The following is a 27,848-nucleotide window of genomic DNA, read 5'->3' on the forward strand; positions in this document are numbered from 1 at the left end:
GATTCCAAAACAGTGTTAGAGTGTGCTTCTGTTCTCACCTGGGTTTTAATGTTTTCAGGATCCTCAGCTTGGCTGTCTCGTTTCTGGCTGGGCTTCCAGGCGTTCTCCGCCTTTTTCAGGTGCACGTCTTCTTTTACAGAGACTGTGATGATCTTTCTGGGTTCTCTTCGCTGTCCAGGTTGAGATCTCCGTGGTCCAACATTCAACAACTAGAACAAGAATATTTTTTATAATATCGACACAGAGTACTTACAATTTACTGTCTCTGCTGTGCTGCTCAAGTCAGGACTGATGAACACACCAAACACTTCTGGATGCAAGGATGGGTACTAGGCATTCAATTTAGATGTGATCTTTTTTTTGGAGGGGGATGCCTTAGAAGGCCATCACTGTAATTTACAATTACACCACTACAATCTTTGACCATGAAATCCTAAATGAGATAACTAAAGTGATGGAAAATTATGTTTGATAAAGCTGTTATTCCTAACAAAAAAGATTACCCTTAACTGAAGCATCTTCTTTTTTTTTTTAAACTAGTTATGTGACTTGAGACTGGTCACTTGAACAATTACAAAAATTCACAGGCAGAAATCATCACAGTTACAAATCTGCTTCAAAAACTGGGCCTCTAAACTTCATGTGAAATGCAAATACACCCTTACCATGAAAACTATCTATAGCATAGACAGCCAGCCTGACTGTAGATCTAAATGGATCCCTCAAAGTTTGCTGGGTCAGAAATACTAACACAAGTCTTCCTTCTATTATTAATGAAATCCAACTAAATTGCTCTCTGAAAAAAATGTCTTCCTTTCTTTGTCAACTCTTTGTTCCTTCTAGAGTCCCACTATACTCATTCTGTTAAAACCAATATATGCTAGCATGTCACACTGGTCATCAAATTAAAAATTGTTACTGTAAGAGCAATGGTAAGTTAAAAGTTGTATTCTGTGTATTAAAATATTCATAATTGTTGCTACTCTAAATGCCTGGAAATACTTTTTCACGATTAAATATTTGGGTTGATAATAAGTTCTGCTCCTCCCAGATCTGTAGCATACTGACAGCCTTTACTTTTTCTAACATGTCATTCTCTAAACAATGAGTAAATATTGCAATTAGGTTTCAAAAGGAAAGAAAAAAAAAAAACTTCACACAAGACATATAGACCAGAATCATATCTCACTTAATGTCCCAACACTACCCTTTAAGTAGAAATTTAAAGGTCATGCTTTATATATAAAGACACATTCTAAGAGACATGGTCTGAGGCCTTTGATAAGCTTCAAAGCCTTTACACATGTCTTACCTCAGAATTAATTATTCTCTTACCCTTTACCATCTGCCCTAATTAGAAACAGCAGTATCAAGGATGTATCAGGATCAAAACTTAGAATTTCTGGACAATACACAGCAATCTTGTCAAATACATCCAGCTAAAGACTTGGTACTGATGATATGATCTTAAGACTATTTCATAAACCTGAAAAGGCTGAGGTCAAATAAACCCAGAGGTACCACGCATGGCGTAACTGAGAGAGAAGTAAAGAGGATCACCATACTAGAAAACTACCAACAGGGAACAGCTGCTAAACCAGACACTACTGAAACCTTGATATGGTAGCTCAGGCAAAAGAATTCTGTTAAGAAAAGGTTGTAAACCATGTATTGTCTGGTTCTTATAACTCAGGATATATTCTAGTGTTAATTCATGTGGGTTACTATCTTTTTCAATGTTTGGATAAAATTCAAAGATCACAAGACATTTAACTTAATCAATGCATCTGCACATAAAAATCTGTCAAGAACAAAGATTGGTGGGTGTAATAAAAGGTAGTTATGTCAAAATCATGTAAGAGCCATAGTATAATCTGTGGATATAATTTTAATCATGTTTGAATAAAGTTAGAAAACGTCCACTTCCAAAAAAATACTGCAAACACCAATGAATGTTTGAGATTTCTAAAAAGTAAATATGATTTACGCTACAACTCTTTACCTGCCCCAAGACAGGTAATATGAGTAATATGAGTGAATTTCAAACGAGCAGCACAGAGATGTGAGAAATATTACTAAATAGATAACAACAGTGTTTCAAAGGAAAAAACGTTTTGAAAAGATAATATAAATGTTAGTCTAGGATTAAAAAATTGAAATTATAATCCACGTGCAACCTTCCAAGACAAATTTAACTTTATCTGTATCTCTGGATAAAACTAAGATAGATACTGTTCACAAATATTTACCTAAGTATACTGAGTCCTCAACAGATTACTATTCTTATAAATGCTTAACATCCTTGATTAATTAATCTCTAACATTCTTATGTTTATGCTCTGAGAATGTTTACGCTCTGAGAATGATTCACTGTCTGGTGAAGTGGAGAAAAGAGGCAGATTAGAAGACAAAAGAATTGTGGACTCTTGAATACAATTCTGCTACTTATGAGCAAAGTTACTGTAAGCAAGTCTCAACTTTGTTGAACTTAAACTTTCTCACATATTAAATGCTTATCTTACCTACAGGTTATTACGAGGATCACAGGATACAATAAGGCATGTAAAAGGACCTTAAAAACTAGGTACGATATCAGGTATTATCATCAATACCAAAGGAAAAAAAGAAACTTTTACAAAAGTGATATATAGACTGGTATAATTACCTTTAAACATTTCGTGTCCTTTGTGTGTGAAAAACTTAATATAAATTGTCAGACTTACAGTATCTTTCAAAAGTTGCACCATATGTAATGAATGACTTATTTACTAAATACAAACAAAATCTAGGATCCTGTGCTGAGGGTTATGGAATATATACAAAGAAATAAAGCCTGGTTTCTTTGCTTGAAGGACAATCCTGACTGACGACTAGAAGAGGAACTTTGAGGTATAATGTGTGCAGGGTCCACAAATGTCAAAACTAAAATGAAGTGTCAAAATTTGAGGCTAACTAGTGAGCCACAATTTTTTTCAGGTTAGCTAAAAATTTTAATATTTTTTACCCACTCTTTTTCTTAAATGTATTAAATAAGAAACTATACACATCTCTGCTGTAGAATTTAATATACATTGCTCCTATCTCACTCAGAGACTATAAACTCAAACTCTTCTGCTTACCTGGATAACCAAAGAAAACAGGACCAATATTCATTCTAGCATTTTTTAAAGAGAGATAACCAAGGGTCCCTTTAAGAGAGAGGGAAGGATGATATGAGCTTAGGAAACCTCTTTGCACCTAGGATTTTTATAACAGCTCAGTGAATCTCAAAGTTAGTTAAAATGAACATGAGTGGCAAGTTACCAGTCTAGGTTCACAGCCCTTTCTCAATACATTTCTTCTGGGGCACTTTCTGTGATGTCCGCCAACAGATTACTATTAAAATTAACACCACAATAGCCAAGTAATTTGATTTTTTAAAAACCAGAGGGATGATACTGCCTGGGTGCTTCCAACAGATATACACTTAACTGCCCATCAAAAGACCTACCTTTATGTTTAAAAATTGTATGTAACTGTATATGACGCTAAAACAATTGCTACACATTAAAACTATTTTATAACAAGTCTGTTGCAGGAAAATTTATACCAGGAGTCCTGGAAAATTAAGCTATTCTAAGAAGCATACCTAGTAGATCTTAACATCTTTGCATGGTAATTATTTATAAGCCAATTTGGAAGCTGTATGTAACCAGAAACTATGAAGAGTAGGGCTGCTGGTTTTTTCCAAGCAGCATTATTGATTGTTCCTTTATATTATATATAATATAAAGGATATGTATAATACATATCCTTTAAAATTCCTATCTTTATCTTCACCAATATACCAAGGCAAGCTGGACAAATTACATGGAGAATGTTTGTTTGCTATGGGAGATGTTGGAAGAATAATTACTTGCATTAAGACTTAACATATTAATATTACCCTGATTAATCAAAACAATTCCACTTAAAAATTAGCTTGTGGCACATGACAAAGCTATGCAAAGAAAGTGAATTAAACAAAGCACATTTTTTTGGAGACACTACAAATTATTGATAATGGCTCATTTCCTGTCACATTACTTTGCACCAAATAACCCATTTATCTGATATATGCAGGCACATAAATTATTGGGCAAACATACATCGTGATAGTTACTTTTAAAACTCCTTTTCTAATTTCAGTATTTTGAGAGAGAGATAGTTATTCTTAATTCATAGTATTTCCTTTATGCTATACCTGATTATTAGACAATAGCAAGCTGATAATGAAAAGCGACAGTATACATGGGAAGAGGAGATGCCGGAATTCATATCTTCTGTGACTAACATATGAACAAAACTGAGCAACATGATAACCACAGATATCAACCAGGGAACAATCAAAATGGCATCAACATTATTTCAAATGTTTGGCAAAACAAAGATATAAACCGAAACCAAAACTAAAACAAACGTTAACAAATATAAATTTAACCCACCAACAAGGGAAATAATGCTGAAAAACAAGGTATAAAAAGGTTTCTAGAAAGCTGCTTTCTAAGACTCTCTGGTGTGGAAATTCAAAAATTTAGAAAAAATTTTAATTTGGTAATTAGAGAAATTAGATAAACATTAAACTTCAAACCTGTGTGAGAACAGAATATTATACACACAGAGGTCTTTAAGATGGTGATGCTCAATAAAAAGTATGCTTCAAATTAAGATTTTCTGTAGGTTTTACTGTATAAAGCCTCCAACACGGTGTAGACCTTCAAGTATTTTCAATCAGTGTTTGGCTGCAGGCAAATAATTCAAATGTCTACCAAGTGTCATTGTTTTCAGACAGTGTAGTCTTATTTCAAAGCAGGTTTCAAAAGTGGCCATTCCAGAAATAAAAAGGTGATGGGGAAATAAAAAATGTCACCTTATATAAAAATATTTTTACAAACATAAAGTAAAGTAGTATAAACAGGGTGATCCACAAATGTACATCAAACCCCAAGCTCCTTCAGAACTTCAGGTTAAGTGTTCTCTATGCCATTCCAACTTGGGGAAAAAGAGGTATTCACATCACTGGCAACTTTACCCCATGCTTTCTGTAAGTCTACAAAGCATGGAGTAGGCAGAGCCTGCCAAATTCTGCACAGTGCAGCGCCCCAGCATAACTCCATTGGTGATGCCACTTCCACCGCTGAAGAGCCTGCCACTGGAGGTGTAAAGGCAATGTGCAGTTTACCAGCTGCACTCTTTTGTACATATCGTTTTTTCATATTTTTGACTTCACAACCTACAGTAAATGAGAAGAGCAAAACAGAAAATATAACACCACAGACTACTGTTTTTTTGTTTGTTTGTTTTTAAAGATTCAGCACACCCCTAGAGGCAGGCTCCTCAGGGGTGGGTGAGACATCTCCAGTGGAGTGCAAGTTGGGGCTTTGCTCTGTTCCAGAATTGGCAATCCACGCCTGCTCTGCACTTTGCAAATCTGTAGAAACAAAGACAAAGAGAGGACCATTAGCTGAATGTCATCAGAGATCTCTAGTATACATATCAGGACACCTCAAGACAGAACAGGAATCCTATTCCAGGTTGGCTCTATTTTTAACCCATTTGCAGGTCTTTTCAACTGCAAAAATATGAAAAAAAAATCGAGACCAAATTAATGCGGACCAGCTTCTTTCAAGTAAATATGACTCAAGTGTATTCTTTCTTTGTTTTAATATTAGTATGGAAAGGAAAGTCTTCGTCTTTCCTACTTCTTCTTCTTGGTTAGAAGAATCAAGGAATAAAAGCTGCTTGCTCTCTTGCCGTTAGACAAGATGACATGAAGTCTATGACAGTTTCTAACTAACTGGGTTGTAGGGAACTTGCACTTACAGGTACACCTCTTCCACCAGGGGCTTGCCTTCCAAAATCTGCAAAGGCTGGAGTAAAGTCTGGTCCTCGAGGTAAAATCCGAGGATCCAGAGTTCTCATTGGCAATTTGGGTTGGTTGATCTGCACAAAGAAACAAAGGAAAGCTTAACACAAGTTCCAGAGCATTCAGTGCCACGAAGATAAAAACTTAGACTGAAAAGTTACGTCAGCTGAAAAGACAAGCACTGGCTTTTTGAGCCAGTGGGAGTCTGATCTGAATCCTGATAGATCCTCCTGGGCTAGCCACAGAGCCCTTAGTCAACGATGGTTTTTTGGTTCCCTGGGAATGATTAGGCCTACAATTCCCAAGGGGAGGCTAGACAATCAGTGAATTGGTTCACTAGACACTTAGGACCAGTAGAATGGCACAAGACAAGCTATTTTGAGAACTTATGAACTAGGGCCAAATTTTGGAATCTTTTTCCAGGATCATCAAAGCACTTGCCTCTAAGAAACCTGGTACTGCTCCTTTTGGTTTTGATGCTGTTGACTTATGGTTAGTAAAGGATGTATTCTGAGTGGACAACAAATCTCAAAAGGAGATAAGTTTCACATATGATGACTCATTTAATTTTCTTTCTTTTTTTTTCCTTGGTTGCGCCGTGCCCCTTGCGGGATCTTAGTTCCCTGACCAGGGATTGAACCTGGGTCCTGGCAGTGAAAGTGCTGAGTCCTAACCACTGGACTGCCAGGGAACTCCCTATGATGACTCAGTTAAAAATCTCACTTTGTCTGCCACGTTAATCGGAGATATCTGGGTTTGTATAGGCGTATAATGTGACTATAGACTCAGCGAAGCTAAGTAGCTCAGTGAGAAATCAACTCATGATTGGCCAAAGTCAGAAACAGATAAAGCAGGAAGACAGGAAGGAATATCTTCTAAGATGATAATCTAATTCAGTGGGTATAACAAAACTTGCCCTCTGAGGTACTGAAGTAGTTTCACATTAGTACCACCAATCATTCAACTGTCCTCATGTTAGTACCTAACAGAGAGGACTCAGCAAGAGAAATATAAAGATCTGTTGCTGTAACAGAATAAAATAATATAAATAAGGTCTGGAAAGGCAGCTGCTGGAAATCCCAATAAGAACTGGATCTCATTCTGTAACAAAGTTACCGTCTACACTTTAATTAGGGATTAACAGTTCCTCTATAAAATGAGAGCTTAGTCACCAGAACTGGTTCATCATTGATTTACATGAAATTATTTGGGCTGATATACACCTGACTTTACACCTTTTAATAAACAGATGAAATAAACACTGACTGGACTAATTTTCTGTATGCACCATTAAGAACAGATGTAAAGAGAAAGGGTGCCTATTTATTTGCACAGGTTAAAGACTAATCCTCCTATTAAGTATCTCTTAGGGAAATTTTGAGTTATACACTGTTTGAATTATGTTAACTCCCACTTAAGTTTGATCTGCCAAATACTTTCCTAGGTTTCTGACCTAACCTCAATACCATTCTAATTCCCTATAGAGGTTTTAGAACAGTGGGGAAAGATAGGTATATTAGCCCAAAAGACACAGTTTCTACCACATCCCTAGGAGATAGCCATAACAAGCTGACAATAAAGTTTAAAACTTTACCCCTCAAATCTGAGCCAAGCCCCACAATTATTGTAATCTATAATAAACCCAAACCCAACAATGCTTAAACATTTAATTCAAATGCCATTTGCTCTAACAATTTCTGAGAATTGCTCACACTTCACATATTTGCACTGATAGTTAAAAACAGTTCCCACCAAAAAGACATAGCTTTCCCTGAGTGCTCAGCTTACCTTGTCAAGAACCACATCACTGATGGGAGGCAGGCCCTCTGGTTTCTGAATACATGCTGGCATGTACTGGATATCCAGCAAAAACTCCCTGTCATACTGCTTCTTGCCTTCAGTATCAGCAGGCTTCCAGGATTCTAAAAAGAGGAACGCAGGCAGACAACTGTCTATAAGGTCATTATATGTATATCCAGTTAGAGTATAAGCTGACTGCAATATTTTACTTTATCTCATCAGATACAAACAAAGCCACCAAGGAAACACTGAGCTTCAGTCAGAAAATGTCATACAAAGATTTAAACTGTTATTTGTTCTTTTATCCCCTTCTGGATACCTTTGAATAGTAAAGTAATCTGAAGTAAGGTGCTATAGGAACCATTTCATTTATACATTAAGCAGCCCTTGGTCAGGGACATGTAATAATCCTCATTAAATAAACTACCAAGCCTTTTTTTTAAATACAATTTTTAAAGGTTATACTCCATTTGCAGTTATTACAAAATATTGGCTCTATTCCTCATGTTGTACAATACATCCTGTAGCCTATCTTACACCCAGTAGTTTGTACATAATAATACTCTTGGTTTCCTAAAAAAGAAGGATACTTTGTATGTTCACTTGGAAATGTTACTTTGGAGGGAAAAAAGAAAAAGGTAAAAGGATGTAAAACACAAAAGCAAATAATTTATTAAAGATTCTGAAAAGTCTAAGCAGTGTATAGATTATTTTCCCTGATCACTAAACATATTCTTAGCTAATATTTTTAATATGAATTTTTTTTTTTTTTTTTTGCGGTACGCGGGCCTCTCACTGTTGTGGCCTCTCCCGTTGCGGAGCACAGGCTCCAGACGCGCAGGCTCAGCGGCCATGGCTCACGGGCCCAGCCGCTCTGCGGCATGTGGGATCTTCGTGGGATCTTCCCGGACCGGGGCACGTACCCGTGTCCCCTGCATCGGCAGGCGGACTCTCAACCACGGCGCCCCCAGGGAAGCCCTTTAATATGAATTTTAAATTAGTTCTTTGCCACAGCACTTACTTTGCTACTATTACTATTGTTTCACAATAGTGAAACAATAGTAATAGTCACATGTGAGTATCATTACTCACAATCCTACTATCATTATATAAAGTTGGAGAATTTCTTGAAATTTTTATTGGATAATAAAAGCAAGTCACAGTTTTTTCTTTTAATTAACAAAACACTCATCAAAATCAGGCCCCAGATCACTTCATGACAGGACACTGTATCCTTCTTTATATTAGTGGTTCCTAATATACAGGTCATAGACTCACTGATGGTCTGTGAGAATTTTACAGATATTTTATTACCATATTATATTTATTAAAATATATACAGTCTATTAGGATCTAAATTTTAAATTGCCCTTTTCCTCAATTACTGCTAGTATATATTACTGGGGCAAAGGACAGTTAGTTGATCAATACAGTTAGCGTCTATAGTTGTGCACTTTTTCCTTGCCAAACTAAAGGATAAAAAGATAATTTATACAGTCCTAAAAATGACAATAGTCCTTCAATCCCTGAACAAGGATTGGTGGTAGCCCAAGCGCTTGGCAGTATAAGCCTGGATCTTTAGAAGAAGTGTCAGTACATTGAGCTTTAAATGTCAGTATATTGAGCTTTAAAACTTTACCCCTCAAATCTGAGCCAAACCCCACAATTACTGTAATCTGTAATAAACCCCAAACCCAACGATGCTTAATTAAACATTTAATTCAAATGCCATTTGCTCTAACAATTTCTAAGAATTGCTTAGAAATTTAAACAAAATTTACAATAGCTTAACCATACAATTTCATAAAGCCCATTAGGAGTACAGTTCACTGGTAGTGTTTTCACTAAATTTAAGTGATCAGTATATTAAGGTGGGATCGATCGATCAATGGCTTTCAAACATTTTTGACTACAACTCACAGTAAGAAATATAGTGATTTCATGACTCTGAGCAAACACACACATAGATAAATGAAATGAAAAGCTTAAAAAAACAATACTTCCCGTAGTGCATGTAATGCACTGACAATTTTTATTCTCTTCTCCTTTTTAAAAAATGTTGGTTATAACTCACTAAATTAATTTCACAACCTATTAAATGGGTTAAAACCAGAAGTTGGAAAAGCACTGGTCGAGACTATTTCTGAGGCCTGATATTTTACATTCAAACACTACCTCATGCAGACATCACTTCAGATTTGGCAGACTAAGAAAAACTTTTCAGCTAACCCCAATTTTCTACCTTTCCCCCCATGTCCACACCAAATATCCATAAATCTCAAAGTCAACCATGGTTTATATAGTATTAGGACAGAGGTTTAGTGCCATTTGACGGTGTCTAAAGGTGAAAGATCCTCTAAGGTTTATCACATATTTCATAGGGCACGTCCCATACCACAGGTGCTTAATAACTTAGTCTTACTGCTTCCAACTGCCTACTGAAGTTCAGCTCTACAGAGTGAGTTTTATCAACAAACTAAGTTCAAGGTTTGTGAAATGACAAGTACACTATCTCAAGGAACACGGCCATCATATCTGAAATATCTTTCAATTAAAATGAAAAAATTAAATCTCTCTTGTCGAATTCTACCAACCTAGCACTGATTTCCTTTGCCAGCTGCTCCTCCAATGCCAGTGAAAGCAGAATACCAGCATCAGATATCACTTCCGCCAACATAGGACTCTCTGGATTTGCTAGCTACTAACGCCCGCCTGCTGATCTATTCTGTAAATATTACATTGTGATGAGCCTCTTCCTTCCATCCAATATTTCTTCATAAGGAGGCAACATTTCTCTAAGTTGCAGTAGAGTGAAGGAGAGAAGGAAAGACATACACAGGAAGACAGATAAACTTACCTGATTTAAATGGGAATGTGACCCCTTCACCAGAACTATCAGTGAAGCCTGAATTAGCATCTATTCCTTCACCCTCAGAAACACTCTCAGCACCATTACGTACAGGCTCAGCTTCTTCTCCATTTTCTTCCACAGTTTTCACATTTTTTAGGTCAGAGGGGTCTCTTTCAGGATGAAACCCTTGGCTCATTTTATCCTGTTCAGATTCAAGTACTTTGTCACCTGAAAGCTCCTCTTCTGCTTTAGGCTAAAGCATAAGTGAACACAGAGGTTATATTCTTTTCACTGTGTGTAAATACACAGGAAGACCCACATTTATCCCCTCAAAAAGCATAGGAAAACATGTCACTCAAGATAAGGATGTCTGTGTTCAGCATATGGTACTAAAATGGTAAGTTTATTTAAAACACTTTTCTCATTTCATGTCCTGGGATAAAGCAGACAATTCAAATGGCTACTGAAATGCTTTAACATGACTAATGAAATCTAAATATACCGAAGGTTAAAAAGGAAAGAACTGTTAATCCTTGGAACTTGATGGACATGAAGGATTTCTAGTCAGAATCTATATCAAGCACTATTACCCTTGCCACTAAAGCTCAGCAAATATAAAAAGAAACACACTAGAGGGTATTTTTTGTGCTGTCCTCTGGCCGTGAAATAGAGTTCAATGAATAGTTTAAAATATGTTTAAGTCCCACAAAGCTGACCATCGCTCACATGTAACAAGGAGGACACTTGTTAGTTAAAATCTATTTTGTTTATTGGTTCTTAGGATTCTCTGAGATTGTGACCTTGTTCAAATTATACATAGAAAAACGCTTGGAATATATTCCCCCAGGGACAAATCTGGGTTCCAGTGCATCCTATTTTTAAAAGGCAAAATAGAATTAAAATTATTCACCAGATTATTTTTGACCATCTCAGTTTCAGATCCAAAAAAAAAAAAAAAAAAAAGTAATTCTTAAGGGCTATATCAGCCCTCAAAACTCCCTGAGGCGAAGGTCTCAATGAACTTTAAGTCTTTCTTTTTCAAAGGGAAGCACTCTGAAAACAATCCTTTGGAAGAAGCTCTCAGAGGAAACAGCAATTTACCACAAATTCCAGTGGATAAATTCACACTAGGAGAGCCAAATTAGGGGCTCTACTGAATTGGCTGAACAGAGGATGGTATAAAAGGATGTCATACACACCAGGAAGTAGTCACCCCAACTGATTTATGAAAAAAAATTTTTAATTAAAGAGTTACAAACCCTACTTAGTTATTAAGTATTATAACAGATATGATACTAATAAATTTTCTTCTACTAAAATCAGATCATGGGGAAAAGACGCTAAATTTTAAAATGTTATCAATAGAAACAGATGGTTTTCAGGCCTTGTTTCTAAAATGGAAATAAAAAATTCACGCAAATACACTCCCTTCTCTCTCTCTCTCTCTCTCTCCCTCCCTTGTTCTTCCAACAGGAAGAGCACAGAAACCATCAAAAGAAAGACAGACATAAAAATTCCAAGAAAATAAAAGACAAAAATGATTTATTTTTATAAAACATGGCAAAAAGTGAGGCTTTTTTTTTTTATTTTGCAGTATGTGGGCCTCTCACTGCTGTGGCCTCTCCCGTTGCAGAGCACAGGCTCCGGACGTGCAGGCTCAGCGGCCATGGCTCACGGGCCCAGCCACTCTGCGTCATGTGGGATCCTCCCGGACCGGGGCACGAACCCACGTCCCCTGCATCGGCAGGCGGACGGACTCCCAACCACCGCACCACCTGGGAAGCCCAGTGAGGCATCTTTTATACTTTGAGAAGAAACTGATCTACCAAGTTTGAATAATGAATTAGCAGCCTCACTTTTTCTTATTCTATACTCTACTATAGTCTAAATTCAAAACAACCTTGTCATACCACCTCATAATTAAGTACAGGCCATCAAGAAGATCTTTAATAATCTGGCATGTGAGTCTGTAAATGGTACTTAAACTTATTACAGAGCAGTATAACTACATTATACAATCATATAGAACTCATACAGATCCTGTAAAGTGTGAAAAAATGCTGCTTTAGAGAAAAAAATTTATTGAGTCATCTTCTCTGTACCTAAAACCAACAACAGCAGACAATCTATTAGATATAAACAGAGGATGCATTATTTAGAAAGTCAACTTCTAACTGGAAAAAAAAGTATAAAGAAACTTGGTCTATGAATGACAAACCGTAATTCAGAGCACAAAGAATCAATGAGGCGTCTGAGGCACATTATTAGAAGGGATATTTTTCAAGGGAATCCACAAAAAAACTGCTGCATTAAATATTTATGATTATTTTTCCTTCAGCAGGATGGAGCTCTGCTCAATTAGTTTGTAAATGTCTAACAGTTCTTCAGTTGTTTACCCAGAAAACCAGATTGAAAAAAGAAAACACTTTATTGGCCAGACTGTCAAAGCAGAAACTTTTATAGGAACTTACTAAAACAAGAATTTAGTTGACAAAACTGCCTGCTTAATGCACGAGTTTTTAAAGTGCTAGAAAATCAGATTGACAACTACATATGTAACAATCAATGAAATATCCTAAAAATTTAAAGTAAATTTTAGGATGCCCTGACTAACAATTTTAAGATGAATCATCCTTCAAGCTACCTTTCTAGGCTATAATTTTTTTTTTTTTTTTTGCGGTACACGGGCCTCTCACTGCCGTGGCCTCTCCCGTAGCGGAGCACACGCTCCAGACGCGCAGGCCCAGCAGCCATGGCTCATGGGCCCAGCCGCTCCACGGCATGTGGGATCCCCCTGGACCGGAGCATGAACCTGTGTCCCCTGCACCGGCAGGCGGACTCTCAACCACTGCGCCACCAGGGAAGCCCTCTAGGGTATAATTTAAAGAATTTGGTTAAGTACTTGCAATGATGCAACAACTCAATATATAACCTAAAATATGCTGATATCTAAAACACATTCTTTTAAAGGCTGAGAAAAATCTAAGAGAAGAAGACCTTGATGATCAGTGAAAAATGAAGACAGTGACAACCAATATTTACTAAACTACTCCAGTAAATGCTCAATTTTAGGAAAGACAAGGGAATAGGATTTCTGGACAAAGTCTGTGTGCAAATGACCAAATATCTTTTTATTACACTTTTAAACTATAAGGTTAAGAAAAAAGGGATTGGTTCAAAATGAGTCCAAACAGTTCTTCTGTATGAAGAATAACAATCTAAAGCAGGTTTTAGCAAACTATGGCCCGTGGGTCAAATCTGGCTCCTCACCTGTTTTTGTATAGTGTGCAAGGTAAGGATGGTTTTTACACTTGTAATGGTAGAAAAACATTTCAAAGAAGAATATTTTATGATACGTGAATATTATATGAAATTCAAATTTCAATAAACTTTTACTGAAATACAGCCACTCATTAATTTGCACATTGTCTATGGTTGCTTTTGGGCTATAGCAGCAGAGTTGAGAAATTGTGACAGGGATCATACAATCCACAAAGCCTGATAGTTACTTTACCATCTGGACCATTACAGGAGAAGTTTGTCAACCCCGACCTGAAGATGAGGATGAATACCTGGAGGCACAGGAATAGTGACCCACCCATTTAATATTCAATAATGCTTTGAAAAACAGCCACAGGGAAAAGAAACACAAAGTATAACAGAACAAAGTGAATAAATAACAGCTGAATCGAAAGAGAAACCAGTCTGTGAAGCTCTTACAGCCATACCAGGAATGTATGCTATTCTCCTGCCTCTGGAAGGTATTTTATTCTTTGTAGGAGCAACATTTTCTTGTTCAGTTGCAGAAGGAGTGTAGCAACTATTTGCACCTCTATAACTTATTGCCAGTTCTTACGCCATGATAACCATAATGAAATCACTCCCATGAAACATTTTAGGGGTTGCTATGGGACTAACTGTGACATCAACCGAGCATCATGTACGAACAATGACAGGACAGGGAGAAGTAACAAAGGGGTACTGTGAGCTGCCTGAAGGGGTAAGAATTATAACTAGCTAGAAAAGTTTTATGAAATAAATGCATTTAAAGTTATTTTAAAGTAATTTCTACATTTTAATGTTATCTTAAACATTCAATGAAAATTATTTTCATAAAGTAGATACAAGAAGAGCTCAAGAAGAAAAAAGCAACATAGAGATTGTTTATATTACTCTTCATTAAAAGCTTCAGTACATAAGACTAAGGATACTCAGATTAGAGACTATGAAATTGGTAGAGCACTCCTTAGGACTGAATCTGCTCTTGATTCTTCCTCACATCATGTCCTGGACCTGGTGTGTTGTACCCTACAGCGAAATCTGGCACGGCTTAGTTCAAATAGACAAACCATATGTGAAAAGTTATATTCCTGGGATGCAGGTAAAAGACAACAGATTGAAAATCAATTTCCTTAAAATATATCTGATGATTTCCACCAGCACTGCTAATAGGTATTTGAAAATAACCCTGTTTTTAAAAAACCAGATTAGTCTTCCCATCTGCTTAATATAAGGAAAAAAAATAAACAATACTTATTTTTGCCACTTGAGAAGAGGTATTTTGAAACAGAGACAAGAATTCAACGAAACTGAACACGCTATTAACAATCTTTTAAAAATTCTGTAAATGGATTAAAAAAAAAAATCAGACCCTGAGCTTGATATATTTGCTTGGAAAACAGTATCTCAAGAAAAAGTTACAAACCCACACTTGTTTTAGGAAATGGCACCACTGTTCTGAAGATGAGCTGAAGAGATTTACTGCTGCCCCTTACCTCCGATTCTGCCTCTAACACCTCTTCACTGGTTCGGGTCCGATCTTTTGGTTTCTTCCACGTCTTTGGTGCAGTTATAGCTGTCTGAGCTGAAACAGAAAAGCAGACTGCCATTACTTCCCACTGCAAAGTTTGGAAATATTAGGTCTAAAAATGATACCCGTGTTCAAATTTAGCAGACAAAAAGAGGGCTTCCTCCACACTGAGGAGATAGATGGATGATAAAGTGAAGAACTGAGTAGCTGTGTGTGGCCCAAAGATTGCAATGGCAAATGTCTTAGGCACAAATTGGTCACATCAGTTCATATGGCCTTCAACCAGTGGCCTAAGTTCCTCCTATTTCAAGGTTAGGACATACTGAGGTACATAATTCAGTATGAGTTGAGTATGTATATAAGAAACTGCCCTACCAGCCAATTCTAGACTTGGGCCTGGTTCTGCTGTTAATCAACTATGTGATCATAAGCAAGTCACACTTCTCAGGCACCAGCATATTCAACTATAAAGTATAAGAGTAAGATTAGAAGATATCTAAGGTTCCTTTAAGCCACAAAAAATATTAAATTCCAGATTCTGTTTTTTTCTTAATGATTTTTAAAAACATTTTATTTATTTTTGGCCATATTTCGGGTCTTCGTTGCTGTGCACAGGCTTTCTCTAGTTGTGGCGAGTGGGGGCTACTCTTCGTTGTGGTGTGTGGGCTTCTCATTGTAGGGGCTTCTCTTGTTGCGGAGCACAGGTTCTAGGTGCACCAGCTTCATTAGTTGCGGCACGTGGGCTCAGCAGTTGTGGCTCCTGGGCTCTAGAGTGCAGGCTCAGTAGTTATGGCGCATGGGCTTAGTTGCTGTGTGGCATGTGGGAACTTCCTGGACTAGGGATGGAACCCATGTCCCCTGTATTGGCAGGTGGATTCTTAACCACTGTGCAAGCAGGGAAGTCCCCAGATTCTGTTTTAAAAAGCTTTCTAGGCAACTCCCTGGTGGTCCAGTGGGTAAGACTCGCATTCCTAAATGCAGGGGGCCCAGTTTCGATCCCTGGTCAGGGAACTAGAACCCACACGCATGCCTCAACTAAGAGTCCACATGCCGCAGCAAAGATCTGTGTGCCGCAACCGGAGCAGCCAAAAGAATTAAATAAATAAACAAACAAATAAATAGATAAAAAAGCTTTCTAGACAACAAAAGGATACTTTGATTAAGATTTCATTAGATAGGCAGCACTTCTACAACATTCAGTTCTCACTTCACATCAGTACTGTTGCCTACCCTTTCATACTGCTGGGGTGAAAATTAAGGAAGAAACAGATAATTTTTTTTTTTCTTTTTGGCCATGCCACACAGCTTGCCGGATCTTAGTTCCCAGACCAGGGATCGAACCTGGGGCCCCAGCAGTGAGAGCACCTAGTCCCAACCACTGGACTGCCAGGGAATTCGCAGAAACATAATTTTTATTGAATTATTCTATTGTACCAGAAGTTTTAGGTGGAAAGTTAAGCTTACAAAGGATTTTTCAAATTTTATTTGGCTTACAAATTCCACAAAATCATTCAACACTTGGATGTACAATTTAATGATAATTTAAACATCACACAGCAAATAGAATATATTAAAAGGATCCCACAAAAGGAATAAACACAAAGCTGAAGGGAACCATCTACTCTGATTCCTTATAGAAATAAAAGATCTCATTGAGACTAAACCAACTAATCTCTCTGGGGCAGGTTCAAATCTTTTTTGGAAGAACAGTAGAATATAAACACTCACACTGGTCTGGGGAACATGGAAAAGGAGACATTTAACCATCTTCTCAAAATTACTGCACCGTCATAAAAATACGTTGTAAATCTCCTTTGTTACACACACCTCAAACCAATTTGTCTTTAGCCTTCCCTTCACAGACCATAAGGAACAATAAAGCATTATTAGACCAACTGTTATTCTTCCTTTGTGGCCTACCAAGGTAAATAATTTTCTCAAAGTATGGAACTCAGATTATGGTAACTATGGGTGGGTTTAAATTCGCTGTTGCCTCATAGTCTTATGATGAATGTGTATATTCATGTATTCATGTATGTGGTATGTGGTGGTCTCTTTTCAATTTTTATGAATCTTCTGATTTTATATAACCAGTCCATTTTATATGCATCTCTCTGAAATGCTTCTGATTAATTCTGCATCCACAGAAGAATCCTTTTTAAGAGCTATAGAGAGCTTGAGGAAACTGTACATTTAAATTAACATTTTGTTTCATATATGCATGAATTCAGCTCTAATTTCCATTCATGGAAAAGGGGAAGACTACTTTCTGGAGGATTTGTTAAGACGAAACACAAACTCAGGAGTAGTTTCCTCTTAACAAAAAAACCAAAGATGTAGACAAACTTTTCCTTCAAAACTGTATCAAATGTACCCAACCCCAAAACATTAGACAAAACATTTCTTCCACGGGTAACATAACACATATAACATGCTTTTTAAAAATTAGCTGCGTACACAGCAAGAACTGTTACTCTATTCAAGTGGTTAAAGTTTTGATTTAAAGCAATAATTCACAAAAAGAGCTGAGAGAAAGCACACACCTCTTTAGGAGATACTCAGTCCTTTAAAAAACTGGACACAGATACACACCTAGTGTCTAGTGAGACTGTGATATACTAACCCTCTCCTACCATTACTGATGGAGAGGTGCAGTAACCTTTGGTGTGTTAGAGTAGGGAGAAGAAGAGGTAGGCGGGAGGAAGCAAGGGAGGGAGAGACACAGAGATAGAAACACCAACTGCCAGATTTAAAGGACAACTAACACCAAGTTAGCTAGAAGAAGGGAAGTAAATTTAACATACTGTCTCAGATTTGTTCTTTCCTTTCTGGTCCATTCCCAACGCCTATACCTTAATTAGGCCCTTACTACTGCACTGAGTTAACAAGAGATAGTCTCAAATCACTGCCTCCATTTTCTTATTTTAACATATCATGTGCAATACTGCCTGAATTATGGTCTCTCTAAAGAATTGATTTGATTGGTTATTCTTCTACTTAAAATATTCCTTAAGGCATCATCCACAGTGCCAAGCAAAGTTCCTTACACAGGATAGGCATTCAAATTTGTTGACTGAACAAATGACAGCAGCTCTCTGTTACAAGAGGTACTACCAACATTCCCAGGACAAAGACAAATTCTTTCCCCCTTGTCTTGCACCACAGGAAAAGTGACAATCTCTGGATGAGATTCATAATTACCTGAATTTAGAGATGCTTAAAGGAGCCTCCCCAACTCTCTATAAGAATTCAACTCTTAGAGGCACACTGAATTTCTACTACTTTAAAATACAGAATAAGTAAATTCCAACAGTAGAGCAATGCTATGATTTCAAGATTTTTGCAAATTTTTACATTATGGGAAAATTGTTTTCCCTCAGAGCTCTTTTTATGAAATGACTAATATATAAATTCTGAAAAATATTTGGGACACAGACAAGTTTAATCACTGGGTTTTAATAAACAAACGGGATCAGGAAACTTGCACAGACCTCTTAGATAGCTTCATCCACCAGAGGGCAGACAGCAGAAGCAAGAAAAACTACAATCCTGCAGCCTGTGGAACAAACACCATATTCACAGAAAGATAGACAAGAAGAAAAGGCAGAGGGTTATATACCAGATGAAGGAACAAGGTAAAACCCCAGAAAAACAACTAAATGAAGTGGAGATAGGCAACCTTCCAGAAAAAGAATTCAGAATAATGATAGTGAAGATGATACAGGACCTCGGAAAAAGAATGGAGGCAAAGATCGAGAAGATGCAAGAAATGTTTAACAAAGACCTAGAAGAATTAAAGAATAAACATCTAGAAGAATTAAAGAACAAACAAACAGAGATGAACAATACAATAACTGAAATGAAAAATACACTAGAAGGAATCAATAGCATAATAACTGAGGCAGAAGAACGGATAAGTGACCTGGAAGACAGAATGGTGGAATTCACTGCCACAGAACAGAATAAAGAAAAAAGAATGAAAAGAAATGAAGACAGCCTAAGAGATCTCTGGGATATCATTAAACGCAAAAACATTCGCATTATAAGGGTTCCAGAAGGAGAAGAGAGAGAGAGAAAGGACCCGAGAAAATATTTGGAGAGATTATAGTCGAAAACTTCCCTAACATGGGAAAGGAAATAGCCACCCAAGTCCAGGAAGAGCAGAGAGTCCCAGGCAGGATAAACCCAAGGAGAAACACGCCAAGACACATAGTAATCAAATTGGCAAAAATTAAAGAAAAAGAAAAATTATTGAAAGCAGCAAGGGAAAAATGACAAATAACATACAAGGGAACTCCCATAAGGTTAAACAGCTGATTTCTCAGCAGAAACTCTACAAGCCAGAAGAGAGTGGCATGATACACTTAAAGTGATGAAAGGGAAGAACCAACAACCAAGATTACTCTACCCAGCAAGGATCTCATTCATATTTGATGGAGAAACCAAAAGCTTTACAGACAAGCAAAAGCTAAGAGAATTCAGCACCACCAAACCAGCTCTACAACAAATGCTAAAGGAACTTCTCTAAGTGGGAAACACAAAAGAAGAAAAGGACCTACAAAAACAAACCCAAAACAATTAAGAAAATGGTTAACAGGAACATACATATCGATAATTACCTTAAAGATGAATGGATTAAACGCTCCAACCAAAAGACGTAGGCTCGCTGAATGGATACAAAAACAAGACCCATATATATGCTGTCAACAAGAGACCCACTTCAGACCTAGGGACACATACAGACTGAAAGTGAGGGGATGGAAAAAGATATTCCATGCAGATGGAAATCAAAAGAAAGCTGGGATAGCAATATTCATATCAGATAAAACAGACTTTAAAATAAAGAATGTTACAAGAGACAACAAAGGACACTACATAATGATCAAGGGATCAATCCAAGAAGAAGATATAACAATTATAAATATATATGCACTCAGTAAAGGAGCAGCTCAATACATAAGGCAATTGCTAACAGCTATAAAAGAGGAAACCGACAGTAACACAATAATAGTGGGGGACATTAACAGCTCACTTACACCAATGGACAGATCATCCAGACAGAAAATTAATAAGGAAACACAAGCTTTAAAAGACACAATAGCTCAGATAGATTTAATTGATATTTATAGGACATTCCATCCAAAAACAGCAGATTACACTTTCTTCTCAAGTGCGCACAGAACATTCACCAGGATAGATCACATCTTGGGTCACAAATCAAGCCTCAGTAAATTTTTTTCTTTTTAATAAATTTATTTATTTATTTTTGGCTGCGTTGGGTCTTTGTTGCTGCGCGCGGGTTTTCACTGGTTGCGTCCAGCGGGGGCTACTCTTTGTTGCGGTGCGCAGGCTCCTCATTGTGGTGGATCCTCTTGCTGTGGAACACGGGCTCCAGGCACGTGGGCTCAGCAGTTGTGGCTTGCGGGCTCTAGAGCGCAGGCTCAGCCGTTGTGGCACATGGACCTAGCTGTTCCATGGCATGTGGGATCTTCCCGGACCAGGGCTTGAACCCGTGTCCCCTGCATTGGCAGGCAGATTCTTAACCACTTCGCCACCAGGGAAGTCCAAGCCTCAGTAAATTTAAGAAAATTGAAATCATATCAAGCATTCTTTTCTGACCACAACGCTATGAGATTAGAAATCAATTACAGGGAAAAAAAGGTAAAAAACACAAACACATGGAGGCTAAACAATACATTACTAAATAACCAAGAGATCACTGAAGAAATCAAAGAGGAAATGAAAAAATACCTAGAGATAAATGACAATGAAAAAACGATGTTCCAAAATCTATGGGATGTGGCAAAAGCAGTTCTAAGAGGGAAGTTTATAGCTATACAAGCCTACCTCAAGAAACAAGAAAAATCTCAAATAAACAATCTAACCTTACACCTAAAGGAACTAGAGAAAAAACAAAGAAAACCCTAAGTTAGCAGAAGGAAAGAAATCATAAAGATCAGAGCGGAAATAAATGAAATAGAAACAAAGAAAACAATAGCAAAGATCAATAAAACTAAAAGCTGGTTCTTGAGAAGATAAACGAAATTGATAAACCATTAGCCAGACTCATCAAGGAAAAGAGGGAGAGGACTCAAATCAATGAAATTAGAAATGAAGGAGAAGTTACAACAGACACTGCAGAAATGCAAAGCATCCTAAGAGACTACTACAAGCAACTCTATGCCCACAAAATGGACAACCTGGAAGAAACGGAAAAATTCTTAGAAAGGTATAACCTTCCAAGACTGAACCAGGAAGAAATAGAAAATATGAACAGACCAATCACAAGTAATGAAATTGAAACTGTGATTAAAAATCTTCCAACAGGGCTTCCCTGGTGGCGCAGTAGTTGAGAGTCCGCCTGCCGATGCAGGGGACACAGGTTCGTGCCCTGGTCCGGGAAGATCCCACACGCGGCGGAGCGGCTGGGCCCGTGAGCCGTGGCCGCTGAACCTGCGTGTCCGGAGCCTGTGCTCCGCAGCGGGAGAGGCCACAACAGTGAGAGGCCCGCGTACCTCAGGAAAAAAAAAAAAAAAAAACTTCCAACAAACAAAAGTCCAGGACCAGATGGCTTCACAGGTGAATTCTATCAAACATTCAGAGAAGAGCTAACACCCATCCTTCCCAAACTCTTCCAAAAAATTGCAAAGGAAGGAACACTCCCAAACTCATTCTATGAGGCTACCATCACTCTGATACCAAAACCAGACAAATACACTACAAAACAAGAAAATTACAGACCAATATCACTGATGAATATAGATGCAAAAATCCTCAACACAATACTAGCAAACAGAATCCAACAACATATTAAAAGGATCATACACCATGATCAAGTGGGATTTATCCCAGGGTTGCAAGGATTCTTCAATATATTCAAATCAATCAATGTGATACACCATATTAACAAACTGAAGAATAAAAACCATACAATCATCTCAACAGATGCAGAAAAGGCTTTTGACAAAATTCAACACGCATTTACGATAAAAACTCTACAGAAAGTGGGCACAGAGGGAACCTACCTCAACATAATAAAGGCCATATATGACAGACCCACAGCAAACATCATTCTCAATGGTGAAAAACTGAAAGCATTTCCCCTAAGATCAGGAACAAGACAAGGATGTCCACTCTCACCACTATTATTCAACAGTGTTGGAAGTCCTAGCCACGGCAATCAGAGAAGAAAAAGAAATAAAAGGAATACAAATTGGAAAAGAAGTAAAACTGTCAGTTTGCAGATGACATGATACTACACGGAGAGAATCCTAAAGATGCCACCAGAAAACTACTAGAGCTAATCGATGAATTTGGTAAAGTTGCACAACACAAAATTAATGCACAGAAATCTTATATTCCTATACACCAATTATGAAAAATCTGAAAGAGAAATTAAGGAAACACTCCCATTTACCATCGCAACAAAAAGAATAAAATACCTAGGGATAAACCTACCTAAGCAGGCAGAAAACTACAAGACACTGATGAAAGAAATTAAAGATGATACCAACAGATGGACAGATAGATAGACCATGTTCTTGGATTGGAAGAGACAGTATTGTGAAAATGACTATACTACCCAAAGTAATCTACAGATTCAATGCAATCCCTATCAAATTACCAATGGCATTTTTTACAGGACTAGAACAAAAAATCTTAAAGTTTGTATGTAGACACAAAAGACCCTGAATAGCCAAAGCCAAAAACGGAGCTAGAGGAATCAGACTCCCTGACTTCAGACTATACTAACTACAAAGCTACAGTAATCAAGACAATATGGTACTGGCACAAAAACAGAAACACAGATCAATGGAACAAGATAGAAAGCCCAGAGATAAACCCATGCACCTATGGTCAACTAATCTACGACAAAGGAGGCAAGGATATACAATGGAGAAAAGACAGTCTCTTCAATAAGTGGTGCTGGGAAAACTGGACAGCTACATGTAAAAGAATGAAATTAGAACACTCCCTAACACCATACACAAAAATAAATTCAAAATGGATTAAAGACCTAAATGTAAGACCAGACACTATAAAACTCCTACAGGAAAACAACACTCTTTGACATAAATCACAGCAAGATCTTTTTTGACCTACCTCCTAGAGTAACGGAAATAAAAACAAAAATAAACAAATGGGACCTCATGAAACTTAAAAGCTTTTGCACAGCAAAGGAAACCATAAACAAGACAAAAAAACAACACTCAGAATGAGAGAAAATATCTGCAAACGAAGCAACTGACAAAGGATTAATCTCCAAAATATATAAACAGCTCAAGCAGCTCAATATTAAAAAAACAAACAACCCAATCCAAAAATGGGCAAAATAACTAAATAGACATTTCTCCAAAGAAGACATACAGATGACCAAGAAGCACATGAAAAGCTGCTCAACATCACTAATTATTAGAGAAATGCAAATCAACACTACAATGAGGTATCACCTCACACCAGTCAGAATGGGCACCATCAGAAAATCTACAAACAACAAATGCTGCAGAGGGTGTGGAGAAAAGGGAATCCTCTTGCACTGTTGGTGGGAATGTAAATTAATACAGCCACTATGGAGAACAGTATGGAGGTTCCTTAAAAAACTAAAAATAGAATTACCGTATGACCCAGCAATCCCACTATTGGGCATATACCCTGAGAAAACCATAATTCAAAAAGACACATGCACCCCAATGTTCACTGCAGTACTATTTACAATAGCCAAGTCATGGAAGCAATGTAAATGCCCATTGACAGATGACTGGATATAAAAGATGTGGTGTGTATATATATATATATATATATATATATATATATATATATACACACACACACAATGGAATATTACTCAGACATAAAAAGGAATGAAATTGGGTCATTTGTAGAGATGTGGATGGATCTAGAGACTGTCATACAGAGTGAAGTAAGTCAGAAAGAGAAAAACAAATATCGTATATTAACGCATATATGTGGCACCTAGGAAAATGGTACAGATGAACTGGTCTGCAGGGCAGAAACTGAGACACAGATGTAGAGAACAAATGTATGGACACCAAGGGGGGAAATGGGGTGGGGGGTGGGTGTTGGTGTAAAAAAAAAAAAAAAAAAAAAAGAATTCTTTTTTACACTTCAAAAATTTAACATAGTCCGGAATAGGAAAATCTACAGAGACAGAGAGTAAATTAGTGGTTGTCAGAGGCTAGGGGGGAGAATGGGGAATTACTGCTAGTGGGTAGTGGGTACAGGGTTTCTTTTTTGCATGATGAAAATATTCTGGAAGTAGATAGTGGTAATGATTGCACAACTTCGTGAATGTACTATAATCCACTAAATTGTACACTTAAACGTGAATTTTATGGTATGTGAATTACATCTCAATAAACCCATTATTTTAGAAAAACAAAAAATAAAATAAAATAAACAACTGGACTACATCAAACTAAAAAGCTCCTGCACAGCAAGGGAAACCGTCATCAAAATGAAAAAGCCAACTGACTAAATGGGAGAAGATATTTGCAAATCATATATCCAATAAGAGGTTAATATCCAAAATATATAAAGAACTCATACAACTCAACAGAAAAAAACAAACAAATTGATTTAAAAAATGGGCAGAGGATCTGAATAGGCATTTTCCCAAAGACAAAATACAGATGGCCAACAGGCACATGAAATATGTTCAACATCACTTATTATCAGGAAAATGCAAATCCAAACCACAATGAGATATCAACCACACCTGTTAGAATGGTTAGTATCTAAAAGACAAGAAATAACAAATGTTGGAGAGGATGTGGAGAAAACGGAACCTTTGTACACTGTTGTTGGGACTGTAAATTGTTGCAGCTACTATAGGATATAGTATAGAGATTCCTCAAAAAACTAAGAATTGAGCTACCACAAAACCAAGCTATTCTTCCACTTCTGGGTATTTATCTGAAGAATGTGGAAACACTAATTTAAGAAGATATATGCACCCCTGTGTTCAATGCAGCATTATTTACAACAGTCATGGTATGGAAACAACGTTAAGTGTCCACTTACAGATGAATGGAAAAAGATGTGGGGTGTGTGTGTGCGCGCACACACACACACACACACACACACACACACACAACGGAATACTACCCAGCTATAAAATATAATGAAATCCTACCATTTGTGACAACATGGATGGACCCTGAAGGCATTATGCTAAGTGAAATAGACAGAAAAAGACAAATATTCAATGATTTCACTCATATATTTGGAATATAAAATAAATAAACAAACAAAATGAAATCAGAACAAACTCACAGAGGGCTTCCCTGGTGGCGCAGTGGTTAAGAGTCCGCCTGCTGATGTAGGGGACATGGGTTTGTGCCCCGGTCCGGGAGGATTCCACATGCCGTGGAGCGGCTAGGCCCCTGAGCCATGGCCCCTGAGCCTGCGCGTCTGGAGCCTGTGCTCCACAACGGGAAAGGCCACAACAGTGAGAGGCCCGCGTACCACAAAAAAAAAACAAAAAAACAAAAACAAACTCACAGATACAGAGAACAGGTTAGTGGTCACCAAAGGGGAAAGGAGGTGGGAAAAATGAGTGAAGGGGGTCAACTGTACGGTGAGAGACTGTAACTCGATTTGTGGTGGTGATCGCTCTGTAGTGTATACAGCTGTAGAACTATAATGCTGTGCACCCGAAACTTACATGCTTAAAAAGGAAAAAAAAAAAGGATACTTTACTACTGGTAAGGGAAGGTCTCAAGTGTATTGTCACAGGGTTGTACATAACGAGTAGAATGTTCCAATAATGGAAAGAGTGCAAGGCCCCACTCTTAACACCCAGTTCCAATCCTTTCTCATTCCTGTCTCCCAGCCCCAATGTTTTACTTTTTTTCCCCACCCGGCTCTGAAATCCTAAAGGTTGGTTGGCAATAAATTATTCTGATTATATCATATTCAAGAATTTTGTCTAGAGTTTCTTGAAGTTGGGGATATTATTCTGTCCTTTTGTTCTTCCACAGATCCTTGTGAGAATCTAGGAAAATGTGATGATTTATTTAAGGAACAGGGGTAGAGCAAAGAAGAAACCCAGGTGAGAGAAGGATTAAGTTTTTACCATGGAGATGTAAATAAACTGGAAAAGAATAATCATGGTGATAAAATATGTAAGAATGATTGGGTCATTAAGAAATGTCAAAGAAAAGAAACACTGGAGTCTCAGTCTGCCAGTGTTTTTCCAGTATCTTCACAGGCGTTGCTATTTGATATGGACGGATGGATTGGTAATTATGCTCCCAGTGTGTGTTCAAAACAGGCTTTCTGCTCTATGACTGCTTCACAGAAGCTTAAATAGTATAAGCTAGTCTCCCCAGGGCCTAGCACGGAAACCAAAAAGTAAGTATAACAAAATAATGAGTCTAGACTTAAATTCTACCAAAAATATACATCTATAACACAATTTAAAAGTTTTTACTTCCAGTTTTAACATTAAACATCATCACAGTAAGAGTCAAATCATAGGTTTATTAATTTTATTGATGTTCTCAGTAACTACCTTTCAGTTTTATGGTTCTTTTTTTCCCTATTGTTTCTCTGTTTTCTATTTTTATTTCGCCTATTATCTTTATCATTTCCTTTGGGTTTAATTTTGCTTTTCTTCTTTTTTTCATTTAAAATTTCAGCTTTACTGAGGTATAACTGATATATAAAATTATATGATACTTAAAGTGTACATCGTGATTTAATATATGCATACACATACATTGTGAAAGGATTCCCCTCATCTAGTTAATTAACACATCCATCATCTTACATATTTATCTTTTTTTTTTCTTGGTGAGAACATTTAAGATCTATTCTCTTAGCAAATTTCAGTTATACAATACAGCGTTATAAACTATAGTCACCATCTTTTACATTAGATCTCAGACCTCATTCATCTTATATAATTTGTTCAGTTAATAGTTTCTTCAGATGGAAGCTGAGGTCAATAATTTGAGACCATTTTCTTTTCTAATATGGGCATTTAGTGGTGTCAACTGCCACCCAAGTACTATCCTAGCAGTGTGGTAGGGAGAATAATGTACCGCCAAAGATATCCGTGTCCCAATCCCTGGACCTTGTGAGTATGCTACCTGACGTGACAAAAGTGACTTTGCAGACGTGATTAAGTTAAGGGATCTTGACACGAGACTATTATCGTGGATTAACCCAATGGATTCAATGTGATCAAAAGGGTCCTTACAAGTGGGAGGAGGCAGGAGAATTGAAGAGATAAGAAGATGCTATGCGGCTGGCTTTCAAGATGGAGGACGGGGCTCCAAGCCAAGGAATACATGTATCTCTGAAACATGGAAAAAGAGAACAGATTCTCTCCTAAAGCTTCCAGAAGAAACACACACCTGTTGATATCTTGATTTTAGTCAAGAAGTGAAACCAGTCAGTGAAACCAGTTTTGGACTTCTGACCTCTCAAATTGTGCTGATTTGTTATAGCAACAACAGGAAAAGGACACAACCACAAAT

The 27,848-nt window shown here is 37.3% G+C and overlaps 1 protein-coding gene across 7 annotated transcripts in view; it reads right to left on the bottom strand.

Annotated features, from left to right (window-relative positions):
- Window positions 1-27,848, bottom strand: part of EIF4G3 (eukaryotic translation initiation factor 4 gamma 3) — a 368,147-nt gene that overhangs the window by 77,487 nt on the left and 262,812 nt on the right. For 5 of the 7 annotated variants that reach the window (XM_060015631.1, XM_060015626.1, XM_060015621.1 and 2 more), the window contains 5 exons: window positions 15,311-15,399; window positions 10,542-10,788; window positions 7,673-7,806; window positions 5,842-5,961; window positions 39-209 (listed from right to left, as the gene is read on the bottom strand). In XM_060015631.1, coding sequence (XP_059871614.1) covers window positions 39-209; window positions 5,842-5,961; window positions 7,673-7,806; window positions 10,542-10,788; window positions 15,311-15,399 — 761 coding nt within the window. Of the gene's footprint in view, window positions 1-38; window positions 210-5,338; window positions 5,450-5,841; window positions 5,962-7,672; window positions 7,807-10,541; window positions 10,789-15,310; window positions 15,400-27,848 lie in introns of all 7 variants that reach the window. The other 2 variants (XM_060015609.1, XM_060015637.1) reach the window with 1 other exon arrangement.

The sequence above is a fragment of the Delphinus delphis genome, chromosome 1 (genome assembly GCF_949987515.2).
Source record: "Delphinus delphis chromosome 1, mDelDel1.2, whole genome shotgun sequence".
NCBI lineage: Eukaryota > Metazoa > Chordata > Mammalia > Artiodactyla > Delphinidae > Delphinus > Delphinus delphis.